This window comes from Panthera leo, chromosome E1 (assembly GCF_018350215.1).
Source record: "Panthera leo isolate Ple1 chromosome E1, P.leo_Ple1_pat1.1, whole genome shotgun sequence".
NCBI lineage: Eukaryota > Metazoa > Chordata > Mammalia > Carnivora > Felidae > Panthera > Panthera leo.
In genome coordinates, this window is record NC_056692.1 from 40037526 (window position 1) to 40055526 (window position 18001).

The 18001-nt window shown below is 51.5% G+C and overlaps 1 protein-coding gene across 1 annotated transcript; it reads right to left on the reverse strand.

The window, feature by feature from the left end:
- Nucleotides 1-2371: 2371 nt before the first annotated feature.
- On the reverse strand, nt 2372-8258 carry KRT9 (keratin 9). Its single transcript, XM_042915453.1, has 8 exons — nt 7626-8258; nt 6428-6510; nt 6153-6309; nt 5717-5878; nt 4881-5006; nt 4532-4755; nt 3750-4153; nt 2372-2656 (listed from the first exon to the last, which is right to left on the reverse strand). The coding sequence occupies exons 1-8, from the start codon at nt 8256-8258 to the stop codon at nt 2637-2639; spliced, it is 1809 nt and encodes a 602-aa protein (XP_042771387.1). The 3' UTR covers nt 2372-2636.
- Between the last annotated feature and the right edge of the window lie 9743 nt (nt 8259-18001).

Consider the following 18001-nt stretch of genomic DNA (forward strand, 5'->3'; position numbering starts at 1 on the left):
CAGTGGCACAGTAAGGGTGGAGCACTAGCGAAATGATCACAAATTCTCACTGCTCCAGCAACTTGCTAGAGCCATCTTGGACCCAGAGACACTATCCAGCTTCCATCTTCATAAACCCCAGGGTCTTGGGTTTTCCTGAGCTTCCGTGTCACTTGTTGTCCTAAGTTTACCTTTATGCAACCTCTCCCCCAATAATTTGGCCAATCTGTGGCATATTTTGCTTTCCCAGGGCACCTGGGTGGCTCAGTCGGTTAAGCATCCAACTCTTGATTTCGGCTCAAGTCATGATCTCATGATTCGTGAAATCGAGCCCCACATCGGGCTCTGGGCAGACAGCATGGAGCCTGCTTGGGATTTTCTCTCTCCTTCTCTCTCTCTGCCCCTCTCCCCACCTCCAAACAAATAAATAAAGTGTTTTTTTTTTAAAGTGTGTTTTTTAAAAGTGTATTTTCCAAAGATCACTATATCCCATTCCACATGCTGATCTTCAAAGTGACATTGACACTCCTCCATCTTGATATGGGATCTGTACTTGTTTTCTATTCCTGCTTTAAAAATTGCTGCAAATGTAGACGCTTAAAACAGCACCCATTTATTAGCTCACAGCCCTGCAGGTGTTTTCTGTGAAGGGTGTTACAAGGCTGAAATCAAGATGTTGGCCAGTCTGAGTCCTCATCTGGAGACTCTGGTGGAAAATCTGCTTCCAAACTCTTTCTTGTTTTTGGGAAAAAATCCGTTCTTTGCAGCTGGAGGACTGAGGTCCCCTTTTTCTGGGTGGCTCTCAGCTTCTAGAGGCCACCCACATTTCTTGCCATATGCCCCTTTTCATCTTCAAGCCAGCAATGGCAAATCAAAATCTTGCGCTTCACATCTCTGACTTCCTCTTCTATGATCATCCAGAGAAAACTCTCTCCTTTTAAAGAGCTTATATGATTATGTCAGGCCCACTGGATAATCTCCCTATCTTAAGGTCAACACAGTAGAGACCTTAATTATTTCTCCAAAATCCCTTTGCAGCAATACCTAGGTTCATGTGTGATTGAATAACTGGGGTCATCTTAGAATCCTGCCCCCTGCAAGGTCTATGCTTCCTCCCTTGGATCTAAGCAGGCCCGAGCACTACAACAGAGGGGAACCCTGCATGACTTCCAAGTCTAGATAATAAAGCAAAACAACTTCTTCCAGCATGTAAGAATTCTGGCTACCCTGAAGCTACCCTGCTGGAAGGGTCACACTGAGAATCTCCATACAAAGCTACTGAGGAGCCCCTTCAGGGCCAGCCCCCACATTTGAGTCTTTCCAGCCCAGGTGCCAGACAGGTGAGTAAGACTTCAAATGACTCCAGCCTGTGAGGCACAATGACACCAAGTGGAACAGAGGTGAGCTGTCCCCACCAAGCCCCCAAATCAATGTTATTGTTTTAAGCTTCCAAGCTTTATCACAGCTTAACATCAGCTGTGATAATATCCGGAACACAGGCTGAGGGGCTGTCCATCCCTTGTCAGGAAAAGTAATTCTATATCAGGCCTGTCAGAATCTTTGGAGAACATTGTTGGCTGCTATCAACATTGTTGACAGGGATATATGTCAAGGGATATACAATATCCCTTACTTTGCCTTGGAGCTCTTTTATTTGGGCTATATTTTTTGCCATCTGTGAAATCTTCCAAAGCAAAAACCACATTGTGTTTGCCTTATTTCTCTCTGTACCAGACATAGGACCTGCTAATAGGCTATGGCAGATTGTTTGCAAAAACTGGCCTCAGTCATTGCACTCCCTATATCCATGTCCTTGCCCTGTGACTTTGTAGCTCCTCCCATCGAGAAGAGTCTATTTCCCCTGCTTTTGAATCTGGCCAAGGCTGGGATTGTTTTGGGCAGTAAGATAGAGCCAAAGTGACTACTCTGAGCCCAAGCCCCAAGAGGCCTTGCACACTACCACTCACTCTCCTGAGACACTTGCTTGAGCTAGCCAACTGGAGGATGAGAAGTATGTGTGTCATTCACCCCCAGCACCCCCAGGCAGCATGTAGCCAAGCCCCAGAGGCAGAGCAGCTAGCCAAATTGCAGCTGGCCACAGATGCTTGAAGGAAAATAGAACTGCCCAGTCTAAACTACCAACTGCAAAATCATGAGCTAAATAAATGATTATTATTTTAAGCCACTAAATCGTGGGTTGCTTTGTTACAAGCAAAAGTCAACTGATAGAAAACCTGACCAACACTTTGCAAAGTGGATTCAGTTGATTCTCCCTTCACCTCCTTTCTTAATCCCAAAGAACAAATGGGTCCCTTCTTAATCCCAAACAAAAGTCCCTTCTTAATCCCAAAGAACAAATGGGTCAAAGTCCAAGTTTGATTTGCAGTAGGAAAGCTTTATTGGGAAATTGAGATCAGGCAGGAAGTGGGATCACCCCCAGACCAGACAGTTGGAAGAGAGGTCTCCCCAACCCTCCTAGGGGAGGGAGCCAGTGAGCAGCCAGAGGCACACATGCCCATTCAGCCCAGTCCCAAATGAGCCCTGGGACTCGTTGCCAGCCATCCTTGATGTCAGAAGGCAATAAGCAGGCTTTGTCGGGGGGCTGCCCGTCTGGGGGACACTCAGCTGAGGCGGAGCCAAAAACATTTACAGGAGCTCTAGTATCGAATCTGATAGCCTGTAGAGAGATGGAAGAGAGGTAAGGGTGAGAAGGGAGGACTTAGAACACGAGACAGAGAAACCAAGACTTAGAGAAAGATAGGCAAACTGAGAGCGAGGAGACTGGAGCTCAAAGAGCTGGAAGGACCTTGGGGTCCTAGTGGCCCCCATCCAATTCCTAAAGCTCTCCTGCAGCAGCCCTGACTGATACTCTCCCATTTCTGAAGATGAAGTTTCATGAGCCTGGTCCCTCTTCCATTCAATAGCCTTATTAGTACATTTCTTGGATATTGAGGTAAGGATGGCCCAGCCTCTGCCCATACATGCACATCCATGGCCCTGTGGTTCCTCTTGTTGCACAAAACCACACCAGACACCCTAGACAAGGACGGCTTCCATGCACCTCAAGGTTTCTCTGAGCTAAACATCCCCGGTCATGTTACCCAGACTTTTTACTACAATTTCATATAATTCATAAAATTCAACATGCACAAGGGGAAACTTTCTCTGACCTAGAGACCACTTCACGGTGTGACTCTTACATTAGACTTTTCTGTTCAGTGTATGCCCCTTTAGATAGTTGCACCATATAACTGACTTGTATGAGCCAACCACTGACTACAGTACCTGAACCTCTTTTCTACCTGAAATGTTGCCAATCCAGGTCTTCCCATCCTCATGATGATGGAAAGTATTGGCTGTGGAGACCCACAGAGCTGAGTTCCTCATTTATTGATTGTATGACCTTGCATAAGCTACTTCTCTTCTCTGAACCTCATTTCCCTTATCTCTAAAATGGGAATAATGATACCACCTCATAGGGTGTGATGGGAAATATATAAGATAATGCACAATTTCCAACCAAACTCCTAAGCTATGGAGACTCAGGCCATGTAGATTTGGTCCTAGCCTCACCCAAAGGTTTGTCAAAATTAATGATAATTAAGAAATAAGGGCAAGTCTATAACACCTTACTAGAGACCTCCCTAAAACCTAGCTCTGTTCAGAGTATGTATACCCTAGAGAAGCTCAAAGATACTCAAAAAGGGGTGGTACCATGACAGCTTAACACCCGTGCCTCCCTGACCCCATGAGCTAGAGTTGTCCCTTACCTTGTGTATCATCACATTCACCAGATTTTGAGGAAGAGGACTGGGACTGAGATGATCTTCCACTTCCTCCTCCATAGCTGCCACCACTTCCTCCTCCAGATCCACTTCCTCCTCCGTAGCTGCCGCCACTTCCTCCTCCAGATCCACTTCCTCCTCCGTAGCTGCCACCACTTCCTCCTCCAGATCCACTTCCTTCTTCACAGCTGCCACCACTTCCTCCTCCGTGGCTACCTCCACTTCCTCCTCCGGAACTACCTCTTCCTCCATAGCTGCCTCCACTTCCTCTTCCATGGCTACCTCCACTTCCTCCCCAGGATCCTCTTCCATGACTGCCTCCACTTCCACCGTGATATCCACTTCCTCTGCCACCTCCAGAGCACCTTTGTCCAGATTCATGAGATTCACTGAGAATGAAAGATAACACAGAGAGAAAATGAGAGACCCCACTACATATACAAGGATGGACCTGGACAGAGTCAAGACCCAAATGTGAATCTTCCTGAGTTTTCCTTCTGCAAGCTAGAGGACAGACTAGGCTGGCACCACAGCTGGAAAGGAGAGCCTCCCTCTCCCTGGAACACGGAGTAGTCCCTTTTCTCATTGTTACCAACCTCCTTTCCCAAAGCCCAGATGCCCTGAGGCTCCCCCACCGAATGAAGAAGTCCTCAACCCATCAGACCCAGTTTACAGGAACTTTCCCAACTGCCTGTGTCCAGAAAGACAGATGCAATGTCAGGGACTTATAAATTCCTAGGGATTCCACAGAATCCTGGGGCACCTACAAGTCCTCCTGGCCACCCTCAAGGAGGCTGCGGTAAGTCGCAATTTCCTGCTCCAGCCGTGTCTTGATGTTGAGCAGAACGCTGTATTCCTGATTCTGGCACTCAATCTCTCCCCGGATCTCAGTGAGCTGAGCCTCCAGGTTACTGATCTGCTCCTGCAACTGCTGCAGCTGGCCACAGTAGCGGTTCTTGGTGTCTTCCAAGGACTTCTCCAGGGCCGATTTCTAGGGGGCATGAGGAGGCTATAAGAGGGATGCTACATCATAGCTCCTCCCCTTCCCACTCCTGGGAATTATGTCAAGCCTCCTGTGCCTCACGTTGGCAGAGGGTCTAGAGCAGAACAGCCAACCTTGCTGAGCTGAGACTGCAGCTCAATCTCCATCTCCTGGATGCTGTGCCGGAGCTGGGTCACCTCCTTGTTGCTGGACTCCATCTCCCGGCCACTATTCGTCACTTCCTGCTCCATCTGGCTCATCTGAAAACCCAAGAACTCAGTGAGAACCAGGCTGGACCAGAAGCTGCAATGGAGAAGGTTCTGCCCCACTCACCCGGACCTTTGCCTCCAGGACCAAGAGTGAGCCAAAACCAAAGACAAGTTATCCTGAGTCCTGGGTCTGCTAGCCAGCCAGAGTAATCCAATTCTCTCAACTTAACATTCCCTCTCAGCAAGGCTCTAAGATTCTTCACACTTGTCCCCAAACCACCTTTCTAACCTCATTTCAAACCGACCCCCAAACACATACACACAAGCACACACACACACACTAGAGACCATGCCCTCATGTGCCAGGGTCGTGTGGTAGGCTCTGGAGGCTCAAGGAGAAAGGAAGACATCAGAGAGCTCAGTGTGGTATAAGAGGCACACCACGCACCTCTACTGGGGGGTCTGATAGCACGTAGACTTACATGAGTTGTTCATGCCCTGCCTTTGTTCACACATGTAATAAATTGTGAGCTTCTTGAGAGCAGCAATCTTATTGGCTCATGTCTGAGACATTAGGACTTCACATAAAGCTGTCACTGACAAGCCACTCAGTAATCATGTTTGTGGGCAATGACTGAAGCTGGATGGAAGACAGCTGAACCGAGAGATGGAGGGGTGGGAGGAGAGAGGGATAGGGTGGAGGAATGGAGGGATGCATGGAAGAAGGAGAGAAGGTTGAATGGGCAGCCCGCTCTGCTCACCTGAGTCTCATATTGCTCTTCAATGTCCCTACGGTTCTTAGCACTGATCCTCTCATACTGCTCGCGCATGTCATTGAGGATCTTGGTGAGATCTTTGCCAGGAGCAGCATTCATCTCCACGTTGACATCCCCAGAGTTCTGCCCAGTCAGCTGACTCATCTCCTGCCAGGGATGATGGGTCTATGAGGTCAAGGGGTAGGATCCTCTCCACCACATTTTAGCCCTCCCTGCTTTCCCAGAGGTACAAAAAAGGGGCACAGTTGGGAAGGCAAAGCCCAACCACCACCATAGGAACTGCTAAGGAGGCACTGGGAGAGTGTCCTCAAAAGTCACGAAGAGGGTGTCTCCCAGGCAATGCCCCATAGCTGTCCCCCCATTGTCTCTGCACTTCCATTCCTCCCACTCCTCAATAAGCCATAAGTAGCCAGTATCATACATCCTCATGATTCTTCTTGAGGAAAATCAGTTCCTCCTGCAGAGACTCATACTGCATTTCCAGGTCAGACTTTTGCATGGTCAGATCATCCAGCACCTTCCGCAAGCCATTGATGTCAGCCTCCACTCCTTGTCGCAGGGTGTTTTCCATCTCATACCTGCAGACCAGCCATGGGTAGGAATGAGCAAGAGGGCACAAGTCCCTACTGGGACATTTAGAGCACTAGGGGGTGGAGAAAGATTGTTGACAGCAGAGGGAGTGGCAGCCGGACTCACTTCATCCTGAAGTCATCCAATGTCATGCGAATGTTGTCAAGATCCAGGAGAGTCTTATGGTTGCCCACTGTGGTGTCCAGAATCTAAAAACAGAGGAGACGGCATGGAACCCATGCTCCTCTGCTATGACCCACTGCTGGGAAGGCAAGAGGCCAGGCAAAGCCATAAGAGATGATGGCCCCATCCGGGAAGATGCTTAAAACGTAGGAGAAGCTTCCAACAGCTGGTACCTGGCACATACCCCTCACAGACTTCAGCAAGGATTTTCAGTGTGACAGTCATTCATTCATTCATTCATTCATTCATTCATTTAGCAAATTAGCTAAACTGAGAGCTCCTCAATGACAGAGACCAAGTCTGGTACATCACTTTGTCTGCCGGAGGCAACACTGAGTGTGGTCATTCACTAGATTGAGTGGATGAATAAGTGGATAGATAGAAACATGGCTGGATGGATGAGTGGGTATATAGATGAATGGGTGGTAGGAGGATGAGTAGATAAGGGCAGGTAGGGGGTATGGAAAAGTAGATTACTTCCATCCCCGGAGTTCTAGATCCTCTTCATCCCCTTAAACAACCAGCATGTGTGTCTGTGTCCAGCTGGAAAGACCAAGACAGGCCCCTCTAGGAGCCCAAGTAGGAAAGAAGAGATACAACTTCTAAGTTTCCCAAACTAGAAAGTTCGAAATTCTTAAAGAGTGAGAGGAGAGACACGCACAGATTACCTCCTCTCTTGAGCCACACGATATGCTCCAAACAGGATTTTTTTTTCATATCATTACAGAAGTTTCGAACCAACAGGGACAAGAGCTGGTCTGCCCATCCCATGCATTAAATGTGTAGGAGAACAGATCCAGAGAGGGCATCAGGTTTCCCAGAGAGGGCATAGTGAATTGATGGCAGACCCAGGACTGCATCACTGGCTCCCAGGGCAATGCCTCCATCACTGTGCTCCCTCCACACTGCCTCTCCATTCCCAACTTAGGGTCAGGCCAAGAGGAGACCCCCCACAACCAGTCCCAGGCTCCCCCATGCTAATCTAAGCCTGTCCTCTCTTCTTCCCAGACTCTGAAAGTTGATGAAGCATGTGAGTGTGTGTGTGTGTGTGTGTGTGTGTGTGTGTGTGTGTGTGTGTGAGAAAGAGAGAGAGACAGAGACAGAGACAGCAAGAGAGAAAGATCAGAGTTTCCCCACCTACCTGGTTCTTGAGGTCTTCGATGGTGTCATAGTAGGGGGAGTAATCCTTTTGGAAGACCATGGGCCCCTGCTTGTTATACCACTCCCGGATCTTACCCTCCAGTTTATTGTTGTCTTCCTCTAGTGCCTGCACCTTATCCAAGTAGGAGGCCAGCCGGAAATTGAGGTTCTGCATGGTGGTCTTCTCATCAGCGCCCAGAATACCACCAGCACCACCATCAAAGTCACCGCCAAAGCCCCCAGATCCCCCAAAGCCTCCTGCAGAACCGCCACCAAAACCAAAGCCTCCTCCAGATCCACCCCCAAAGCCCCCAAAGCCTCCAAAGCCTCCTCCAGATCCACCCCCAAAGCCCCCTCCAGACACACCACCGAAGCGCCTGGAACCTCCACCGAAGCTACCAGCACTAAAACCACCCCCAGATCCTCCACCGTAGCTGGAGCCAAAACTGCCACCACCTCCCCTCCCACAGGCCCCGGAGCGCCCCACTCCGTAGCTACTGGAAGAGCTGAATCGGCCCCCTCCTCCAGCGGCCCCTGAGGAGCTGATGCGACCGAAAGAGGACATCATGCTGCCCCCGCCACCCCTGGAGCTGCCTTGGCTCCTGTAAGAGGAGGAGAATTGTCTGCAACTCATGGCTGGCCCTGCTGCAGCTCGTGGGATAGGAGGCAGTCGTCAGAGTGCTGCTAGTTCCCGAGTGCAGGGTACAGGGCTGTCCCCAAGGCTTCTTACTTATACCCCCAGCTGAAGATGGCATGCCTGGGTGTGCCCTCTGTCAGCACCAGCCTCCCCCCACAGACCTGAAGGAGGTCTGCGATCGGGAGGCGGCAGTGCCGCCCAGGCTCAGCGTCCTTCTGTGACTCCCCGGAGGCAGCCCAGCCTCTCTCCATTGTGTGGGGTAATTTGGTGATATTAGGCTGTCAGGGGGACCATAAATCAGCTCTGCCGCCAAGGGGGTGACCTAGATCCTGGAGTTTGGTCTCCAGCCGGCCCGGCAGCAGGTCTGAGACTTAGCCCCTTTGGGATAGGAGCTCCTAGGAGTAGAGTCTTCTCCCCCACTGATGGTTATCACTGTGTGCACCCCTCCCTGCTCCCACCTTGTGCCCACTGTGGGTGGGCTAGGACTGGGGGACCACGGGGTCATCCCCGAGGATGGAGGAGGCACAGCCCCAGCCCACAGAGAGCTGCCAGTGATCGTGGGAAGCCCAGCCCCTGTCCTCACGGAGCCCCAGACTGATGGGGAACCCAGTCCTTGCTCTCAGAAACCCCAGTCTGACGAAGGAAGCAAATGACATGGCAGAAAGACCACAACACAGCCACATGCCCACCAGCGCTCGGAAATAGCAAGCGGTGTTCACACAAAGGACGCGGGGAGAAAGACTGAATAAAGACAGTGGTACTGAGGCTGGCTGACCTTGGAGCAGGAAGGCAAGGGGCTCCACTGTCCTGATCCTTCAGCAGGGCCCAGCAGCGGGTATGGAATTGACCTTGGTTGACTGCCTAGTCCGTACTGAGCCCTGAGGGATACAGAGATGTGCGATTTCCCAGCCCTCCTGGAATGTGCAAGCCCCCCGCTCCTGGCAGAAGGTCAGAAGCGTGTTCTGGTGAGCAGGGCCAGGAGACAGCGGTAAGAAAGGCAGTGGACTCTGGTGCCAGACTACCCGAGGCAACCCCCGCTGCCCGCTCTGCCACGTTATGTAATTACTCGGTGCCTCCGTTCTCTCCTCTGTGAAAGGATGATGTTAATGGTGTGCCCATCTCCTAGGAAGAGACGCATGAGAAGGGCTCCAGAAACCGTTTCACCACCTCTGATCCTTCAGTCCCAGAGGCCCTCTGGACTCTGCCCCCTCCCGGATCTTTACCATCAGCTCGCAGCGGCTCTCCCTGCCTCGCTCAGTCCGGACTCCTCCCCTGGGGAAAGTGGTCTTTCCCAACCTGGGTGTGACCACAGTTCTCCACTGACTTCCCTTCACCCCCAAGAGAAGGTCCACACTCTTGACACTCAAGGCCCAGGCTAATCTTTCCATTCCAGCCTGACCTGCTGCCGTTCCCCAGACCCCCTAACCAAATCACGCAACGCTCCCAAACACCCTTCAAACCTCAGATGATGCTCAGGGCTTCCAGTTTGCTCCAGTCCAAATATCCCTCTGTCTTTTCTACCCAGAGACTCCTACTCATCTCTAGCGAACCATCTGTGTGCCCCCTCCTCCGGGAAGCCCTCCTGCGTTCTCTCCCTCTGGCTTTGCACTTTGCTCCACTGCAGTTTCCCGTGCTTATGCATCTTGTACTTGTCCTGGTGCCCAGCACCGTGTCTCGTCCAAGTAGGATCCCAACACATATGGAATAAAGGAACGACGACCGGTCATTCCAGTTAGGAGGTGCTAAGAGCTGAAAGAGAAACAAAGGTGAAAAGAGAGAGGCCGGGGTGGTCAGCAACAGCTTCTGGAAAAGGCAATGACCTCTGTGCTGTAGCTAAAGGATGCTTAGGCTTCACAAAGGACCAGTGTTTCTTGAGATGCTTTTAGGCAATGCACAGAGACTCTGCTAAATAATAGAGTCACATGGTAAGAAAACATTCCCTTTTTCCATTTTTCAATTTTCTGATCAGTCAAGGAGAAAATCTCATTTGGATTCTACAGCCCCTTCAACACCCGTCTGTAACTACCAATCGCTGTTTCACAGACCAAAGCTGGCCTTGGGCTCAGAACCTTCAGGAAGCAACAGTGTCTAGTTAAGTTAAGTATTTATTTCCTTCCATTTCTGGCAAGTGATTCTGGTTTTCATTTTTTGCTAGTAATAGAGTAACATAGGATTTCCTTCATAAACATGCATTTGTTGAAATGGGTTGGTTGAGTGCCCATCTCTTGATTTCAGCTCAGGTCATGATCCCAGGGTTGTGGGTTCGAGCCCCAAGTCAGGCTCCACACTGAACACGGAGCCTGCTTGGGATTCTCTCTCTCTCTCTCTCTCTCTCTCCCTCTGCCTCTCTCCCTTGCTCACTCTCTCTCTCTCTCTTTCTCTCTCTAAAATTAAAAAATAAGGGACACCTGGGTGACTCAGTCGCTTCAGCCTCCAACTTTGGCTCAGGTCATGATTTCACAGTTCATGGGTTCGAGCCCCATATTGGGCTCTGTGCTGACAGCTCGCAACCTGGAGCCTGCTTCAGATTCTGTGTCTCCCTCTCTCTCTGCCTCTCCCCCGCTAGAGCTCTGTCTCTCTCTCTCTATTTCAAAAATAAATAAATGTTAAAAAATTTTTAAATAAATAAAATTTAGGGGCACCTAGGTGGCTCAGTCAGTTAAACGTCCGACTTCGGCTCAGGTCATGATCTCGCGGTCTGTGAGTTCGAGCCCCACATCGGGCTCTGTGCTGGCAGCTCAGAGCCTGGAGCCTGCTTCAGATTCTGTGTCTCCCTCTCTCTCTGCCCCTCCCCCACTCGTGCTCTGTCTCTCTCTCTCTCCCCATCAAAAATAAATAAACATTAAAAAAAATTTTAATAAATAAAATTTTTAAAAAGACATGAAAGGTGAACAGATGTACCAAAATGCATTAACTATTTAAATGGGCAGTACGAAATATCAATATTAAATATTAAATAAAACATTAAACAGGTGATACATAAAATATTGAAGGCATTTCGTGAATGCCTAACACACAGGAAACTCGGTGGCAAGAGTGTTGTTTGTAAACCTTTCCCAGGTTCCCGCCAAGCTCTGCTGGTGACCCCAGCACCTGCCATGTGATTGGAACCCTGGGAAGGCCCCTTCCTTTTTACCTCCTCCCCTGATCCCCATGAGCTGCTGCCACTCTGGGATGCAAAGCCCAGGTCTCGGTGCCCAAGCTGGATGGAGGAGGGGTCGGGGCAGCCGGGGTGAACAGGGGAGGCAAGAGCTAGCTGAGCAGCACCTCTGGGGCCCTGAGCGTGCATCCTCTGCAAATGCATTCGTGCTGGGGGCTCCTGAACGTCCATGCCTGACTGTGTCGAGGCAATTGAGACCTGCCTGCCTGACCAGAAGGTCCCAGCGGGGGCACCTCTGCCCAGATGGCTCTAGTGACAGACGGCCCTTACCCAGCCCTGTTCCCGAGCCCTCCAAGCCCTGCCCCAGCCACCTCCTCAACTCCCCCAGCTCCGGGCTGGCCCTAACCCTCCCTCAGCTCAGAGCTGTAGGCTGTAATCCTCAGACTTCCATTGTGGCTACACAGGAAGGCCAGGTCGCCCGTGGGGACGCCCAACTCCCAGGGGACCAGCAAGGCAAGGACTTAACAGGCCATGTGTTCCAGGTGGACTGTCACCTCTGGCTGTCCCCTGAATTTTGGACTTCTCTGGCCAATTTTCTGCCTGCACTGAAGGAACCCTGGTCACTGCCAGCTCCTCTCCCTTCCCTGGGTGCTAAGAGGTCCAGGCCTTTCTCCCACATCTGGGCCGCCCCTGCACATCTCCAGTGCCTGCCACCCTCTCCTGAGCCCTTGCTCTCTCTCTGCTCTCTCCATCTGGCACTCCTCATCGGGGCTCAGGGAAGCAGTGGTGTGGAGAGAGAAGGGGCTGCCTCCCAGCCGCACTCTCCCTACCCTGGGGCCTTGGCCTGTTTCTTCATGAGAAGCCCTTCCATACACAGTTGTCGGGGCCATAAAGACAGTGCATGCGTCAGGCCTGTCTGGAGGGGTCCCTGGATGAATGTCCAGCTACTCCCCATGTGCAGCCCTGCCCCCCCACCCCTACCTGTCCTCTCCGCATCCGGCTCTACTTCCAATGCCAAGAGCAGCTTGCTGTACTGGACCACCCTACGGACCGGAAATGAGGCCCTCCTCCAGAAGCCCCTGGGTGCCGTCCCTTCCCTCCCCCAAGTTCTCTGTCTGGCACAAGGACCCAGGCTGAGCGAGATCGGTTCAGGGACGGGGGAGGCTGACAGATCCCTGGCCTTAGTGAGCGATTTCTTCTGGGCCATGTGACATGGCTCATTCTCCCACCCTCTCAGGGCCCAGGGGCTGCCCTCTGAGTCCCACCTCGACCACCTCCTGCAGGAAACCTCCAGAAGGTGAGTGAGAAATGGCGCACGCACAGACCAGGGACCCGAGGAGGAGCGGCGCTGCCTCTGCCGCCCCACACGCAAGACTGCCACCTGCACCCTTGGTTCCAGCCCGCGCGGTGCAAGCCCTGCCTGCAGAGGGGGAGGGGGAGGGAAGGGGCTGCTGGGATTCAGGCAGGCAGAGGGACAGACAGGGAACCAGATCCCACCTGTGAGGTGTCCCCACAGGGCAGGTGTTAAGGGGACTGGGGGGATGAGGGGACAAGGACAGGCTTCCACTGGCCACAAGAGCCCTTCTGCTTGCCTGCCACCAGCCGCTCACACCCCAGACTTGCTGTGTCATTGAGCCCCAGGTGGGGCCCCGGGAAGGCCCTTAGTCATCCTGCGTGGCTGCTTGGGCGTGGCGCATGGGCCCGCCCCTCCATTACCTATCTAGGCAGGGACTTCCCACTGGCTCAGCGCCAGGCGCCTGCACCTGTTCTAATTCTTTCCTCACACGTTAAGTGCCTGCCATCACCCCCACTTAACCAGACCCCATGACACCAGGGGTCATGGGCAAGGGTGCGAGGGCATACCTGGCAAAGAGGTTCAGGGCACTAGCTTTTGGAGCCCGGACAGGTCTGAGTCTGAAGCCAAGTTCTCCCACTCAATTTGGGAAGAGTCGCTTCCCCTCGCTGAATCTCAACTTCCTCACTGTAAGTTTGGATTCATCGTTTCTTGAATACTTACTGTGTTCCAGGCATTGTCTTGAGTGCTGGGGATAAAGTGGTGAGCAAGCCAGACATAAGCCCTACCTACCTTCTTGGACAGTTATGGGATAAAACAGACCCTCAAGAATAAAGGTATATAGGGGCACCTCATGGCTCAGTTGGTTAAGCACCTGACTTTGGTTCAGGTCATGATCTCACGGTTCGTGGATTCGAGCCCCGTGTTGGGCTCTGTGCTGACAGCTCAGAGCCTGGAGCCTGCTTTGGATTCTGTGTCTCCCTCTTTCTTTGCCCCTCCCTTGCTCTCACTCTGTCTGTCTGTCTCTCTCTCTCTCTCTCAAAAATAAATATTCAAAGAAAAATTTTTTAAAAAGAATAAAGGTATATAATTCAAAACTGGGGTGAGTACTATTGGTAGGAAAATGGGGAGCACATGACAAAGGTGTGACCCCATCTGGGAGATCGGGGAGGGTCTCTCTGAGAAAAAGACACTTCAGTGAAGGTGAGTAGAAGTGTCCTCGGGAAGATATAGATAGCATGTGCAAATGTCCTGAGGTGGGAAGAAGCAACGTGACTGCAAAGGCAGAAGGCCAGTGCGGCCAGAGTGCAAGGTTTAAAAGAGCTAATGTAAAGCTGCTGGTGTAGGACCAGCACCTAATGGGACATTTTCCTGTCAGTGGCATTGTGCCTGCCCCCTACCTTCCCCCGGAACCTGGTGGACAACTTGGGTTCTCAGTCCTCTCTCTTATTATCAGTCTACCCCTCTGGTCTGCTGAGCCCCTAGTAAGACCGAGGACCTATGCTCAGTGGGACGGGGAAGGAGAGGACACAAAGGTTGGAGGATCATGATTTCTTCCATCAGGAACTTCCACGGCTCCAGGCAAGACCCCCATTACTTTGCCTGCCCTATGGTAATCTTCACAATTAATCCTCACAACGGTTGAATGAGGTAGATACTAACTTTTAAATCATTTTACAGGTGTCTAAATTGAGGCTCAGAGAGGCTGAGTGTCTTGGCCACAGTCACAGAGCTAAACAAACAGAAGGCGGAACACGGTTTGTCCTGCCGTGAGTGGGAGCTAAGATGGACACGGGCTCAGGGCTCCCTCTCCCAGCCTCACATGCCTTCTGGGTCTCTCTCTGCTTTCCCCCACTTTGTCTCTCTCTTTGTTTCTCTCCTTGTTTCCGTCCGTCTCAATTCACCCCCAAGTTCCTCCACATGTAAATTTCAACAACTATGTATGAGGGAGGGAAGGAAGGAGGGAAGGAAGGGGGGAGGGAGGGAGGGAGGGAGGGAGGATCCTCACTGCTTAATCCCAGCCCAAGGCCGTCATTATCTTGTCTCTCTCTCTCTCTCTCTGACTCTGTCTGTATGCATTTGTTTCTATCTCTCTGTGTCTTTTGCCCCTTTCTCCCATGCCAAAATGCCCCCAAAGTTCATCAGAGTACCTCAAAGGAAAAGGCTTCCTTTCCCCGGTCTGGCCCTACAGCTAATAGTGCGTCACAGGAAGGCCCCGGCAGGAATGTGCTGGCCCAGCAAAGGACAAAGGAGGAGCTGCTCGTGTTTGTCCTATCTGCCTGAAGCCAGGCCATTGCCCTGGAGTCCCTAGAGTCCTCTTGTCCCCTCTGTGGCAACATCTAAGCTCAGTGAGGTGGGCCAGGCCGGGACATCAGGACGTCCAGCCTCCGGGGCCTCAGGCTTCCTTGGGGCTGCCCCCTCTGACGCTAGCCTATAGGACTAGTTGGCTACGTTGCCTAAACCAGGTCATCTGTGGCCTTGGGGAGGGGCCTTTCACCAGATCCGATAACCATAGGGAGATGTGCCACTTGGGCCTGTAGAGTTCCCAGGGCACAGTTAAGTTCCTCTCACAATAAAAAGTCAAGTTTCTCCCACAAACTAACGAGGACCCAGAATTTCAAGGTGGGCCTATCCCATAAGACGGAAACCTCAGAGTGAGTTGGGAAAAAAATTCATGCTCGTCCCCTGGGGCTCTCAGCTCCATCCCCTGCCTGAGAGAGAACACACAGGAATGGAGCGCAAACCTGGTCAGGGACCAGAGGCCTGAGCACCCGGTCCACTTTCAGTCTGTGTGACCTAGAGCGGGCCGCTGTGGCCCTAAGTTGAGGAGGTTGGAAGAGCCGTCTCCCTGACTCTCCCAGCACTGCCCTTCTGCGCTGCGCGAGGGCGGGGAGAGAGGATCGCTCTTCCCAAATTGCGGGAGTGGAGCCAGAGGGTCACGTGACCTGCCCCGGGCCGCTAAGAGGCCATTCCTCCTACCTCCACTAGACTGTGCTGTGGAGTCACTTTCTCGGTTTCCTGTCATTCCGATCTGGGGTGGTGGGAGGGGAGGCAGTCTCGCCATTGTCAGAGTGGCTGACCCAGGTCTTCGGGTGTGTTCTTGTGGTGCCAGGCCTTGTGGGCAAGAGCACTGGTCAGCAGCAGGGCCCAAAGTGTTGACTCTGCTCTTCCCAGTGGGGTATGATGGCAGGGGACCCCAAGGAGGGGTGGCCTCCATGAGGGACTCTGGTACGGCAGCTCCACCTGCTCTTTTTCTCTGGGGCCCAGATAGGGTGGAAGTCCCTCGAGGCCCATGTTTGAGCTCCTCGCTTCCCACTTCTGACCCTGCTGTCAGCCAGGTGGCCTCCAGCCGCCATCTTTACTGTCAAGCAAGCCCACACCCCCTATATTCCCTCCAAACGTCAATGGCAACCAGTCAAGAGGAGGAAGCTCACCCCACCACCTTCAAGTCTAAGAAATCTCACATTCTATATTCCTCTAAGGCAAATCTCTTTTGGGGGTGGAGAAGCTTTAGTCTGCCACCACCTCCAAGACAGAGTGATGTCTGGGGATTCTTACGCAATCTGGAACATTCTAGGCTTCAGTCTTCGTTGGCAACCGCTGAAAGGTTTTGCTCTTCGTCCAGGTCCGTGTGGCCTCCCAAATGTGAACTTTTCCCCGGGTTTCTGCCACATGTGAGCTCATCGCCCAGCTGGGAACACTAGACCCTAGAGTCCACCATCCTCGGGGGTAACGTGTGGCCCTCTGCACCAGGGCACTATCATTCTTAGGACCACCAAACTACCCCTTCCCAGGATCCAAGGAAACTTTTCCAAACACCCTCCTCCCTGAGTGGCCTATCCTCACGTACCTCCAAAACTAAGCATTCATCCCCAAAATGACACACCCTCCCCCAGAGATCACCCCAGGTAAACTCTTCCTAATGACAAAACTCAGGTAAAAAGACATCCCAGAGTTTCAGGAGCACAAAGCAGGCGTCTCTTCCCTGGGGTGAAGATGAGGTGAGGAGAAATCAACATCACTTCATTCCAATTCCTAACAACTCACCCTTTTACTGTGCCATTTATAGAGCACTGACTATGTGCCAACCACAAAGCTAAACTCATTGCCTGCATGAGATCATTCTATCTACCATTGGCCTTATGTGGTAAGGGTTTTCATTCCCCATTTTGTAAAAGAGGATCTTGTCCAAACTCTTCCATGCTAGTCAGTGTGGGAGCTGGGACTCCAACTCAGGGTGTCTAATTCCAAAACCTAGGCTTTTGGGTCCCTTGCTCTCAAGGACTAAGTCTTTCTTTAACCCACGTCCCATCCTCGGCACCCCCCGAGAAGTTTCATTCACACAGCCAAATGAATGAGCTCTTGAAACTGATACAGTGACTAGTCAACTCTTTCCTAGCTCCGGGCAATGAGCCCTACCCACCTCTGGAATTTTCACTAGCACTCAGATGATCTTCCCCTTCCTCCTCCTTTTCCAGCTCCCTACAGAAAAGAAAAAAAGACACTTCCACCAGAGAAGTCTCCTGCAACCTACAGCCCAGGTTCTTACTGTGCATTTACTTGCTGGATTCTCATATTAACTGCAAGAAACAGAGTTCCCCACGCTTACTATGTAAGTGGGGAAACAGACTCTCCGAGATCACAGAGATAATACAGAACAGAGTCAGGGTTAGAATCCAGTCTGTCTGTTCCCAAAGCCTCTAAAAATGCCCTCATCATGGATGGCAAATCACCACGCACGAGAGGTAGCTCCCCCAGTATTATTCACAGCTGTGCCTGAGCCTGCACTGTGCCAGGTCCTGTGCTGGTGGCCTTACATGCATTCTTCCAGAAAATCCTCACAAAAAGCCCATGAGGTAGGTACCGTCACTGTGCCCACTTTATGGATGTGAAAACTGAGGCATGGAGATGGTAACCAACCTGCCCTATGTCAACTGAAAGTAGGCAGTTTCTATCCCAGCTCTAGAGACAAGAGCAGGTGGGATGGAAGGTGACAACGTCTCAGTAAAGCATGAGTTCTTACTGGGTTTGTGGACCTCCACTGATGAGCCTTAGGGGACCCAGGAACCTCATGAATTATGTGCAAGTGTGTGTGTGCTTATCGGGCTGGGGGAGGAAAGAATATCTATAGCTTTCAGTATATTCTCAAAGAAATCCCTGATGACAAAACTGTTAAAAAAAATCTTTAACCTGCTGCAGTGCCCGGCACACAAAAGGCACTCGATGATATTGGTGAATAAACAAACTAATAAATAAATGAGTAAACAAATAAGTGAGTGAGTGAATGAATGAATGTGCCTCCATGACCTTGGAGACACCACAAACGACCTAGTACACACATCCATC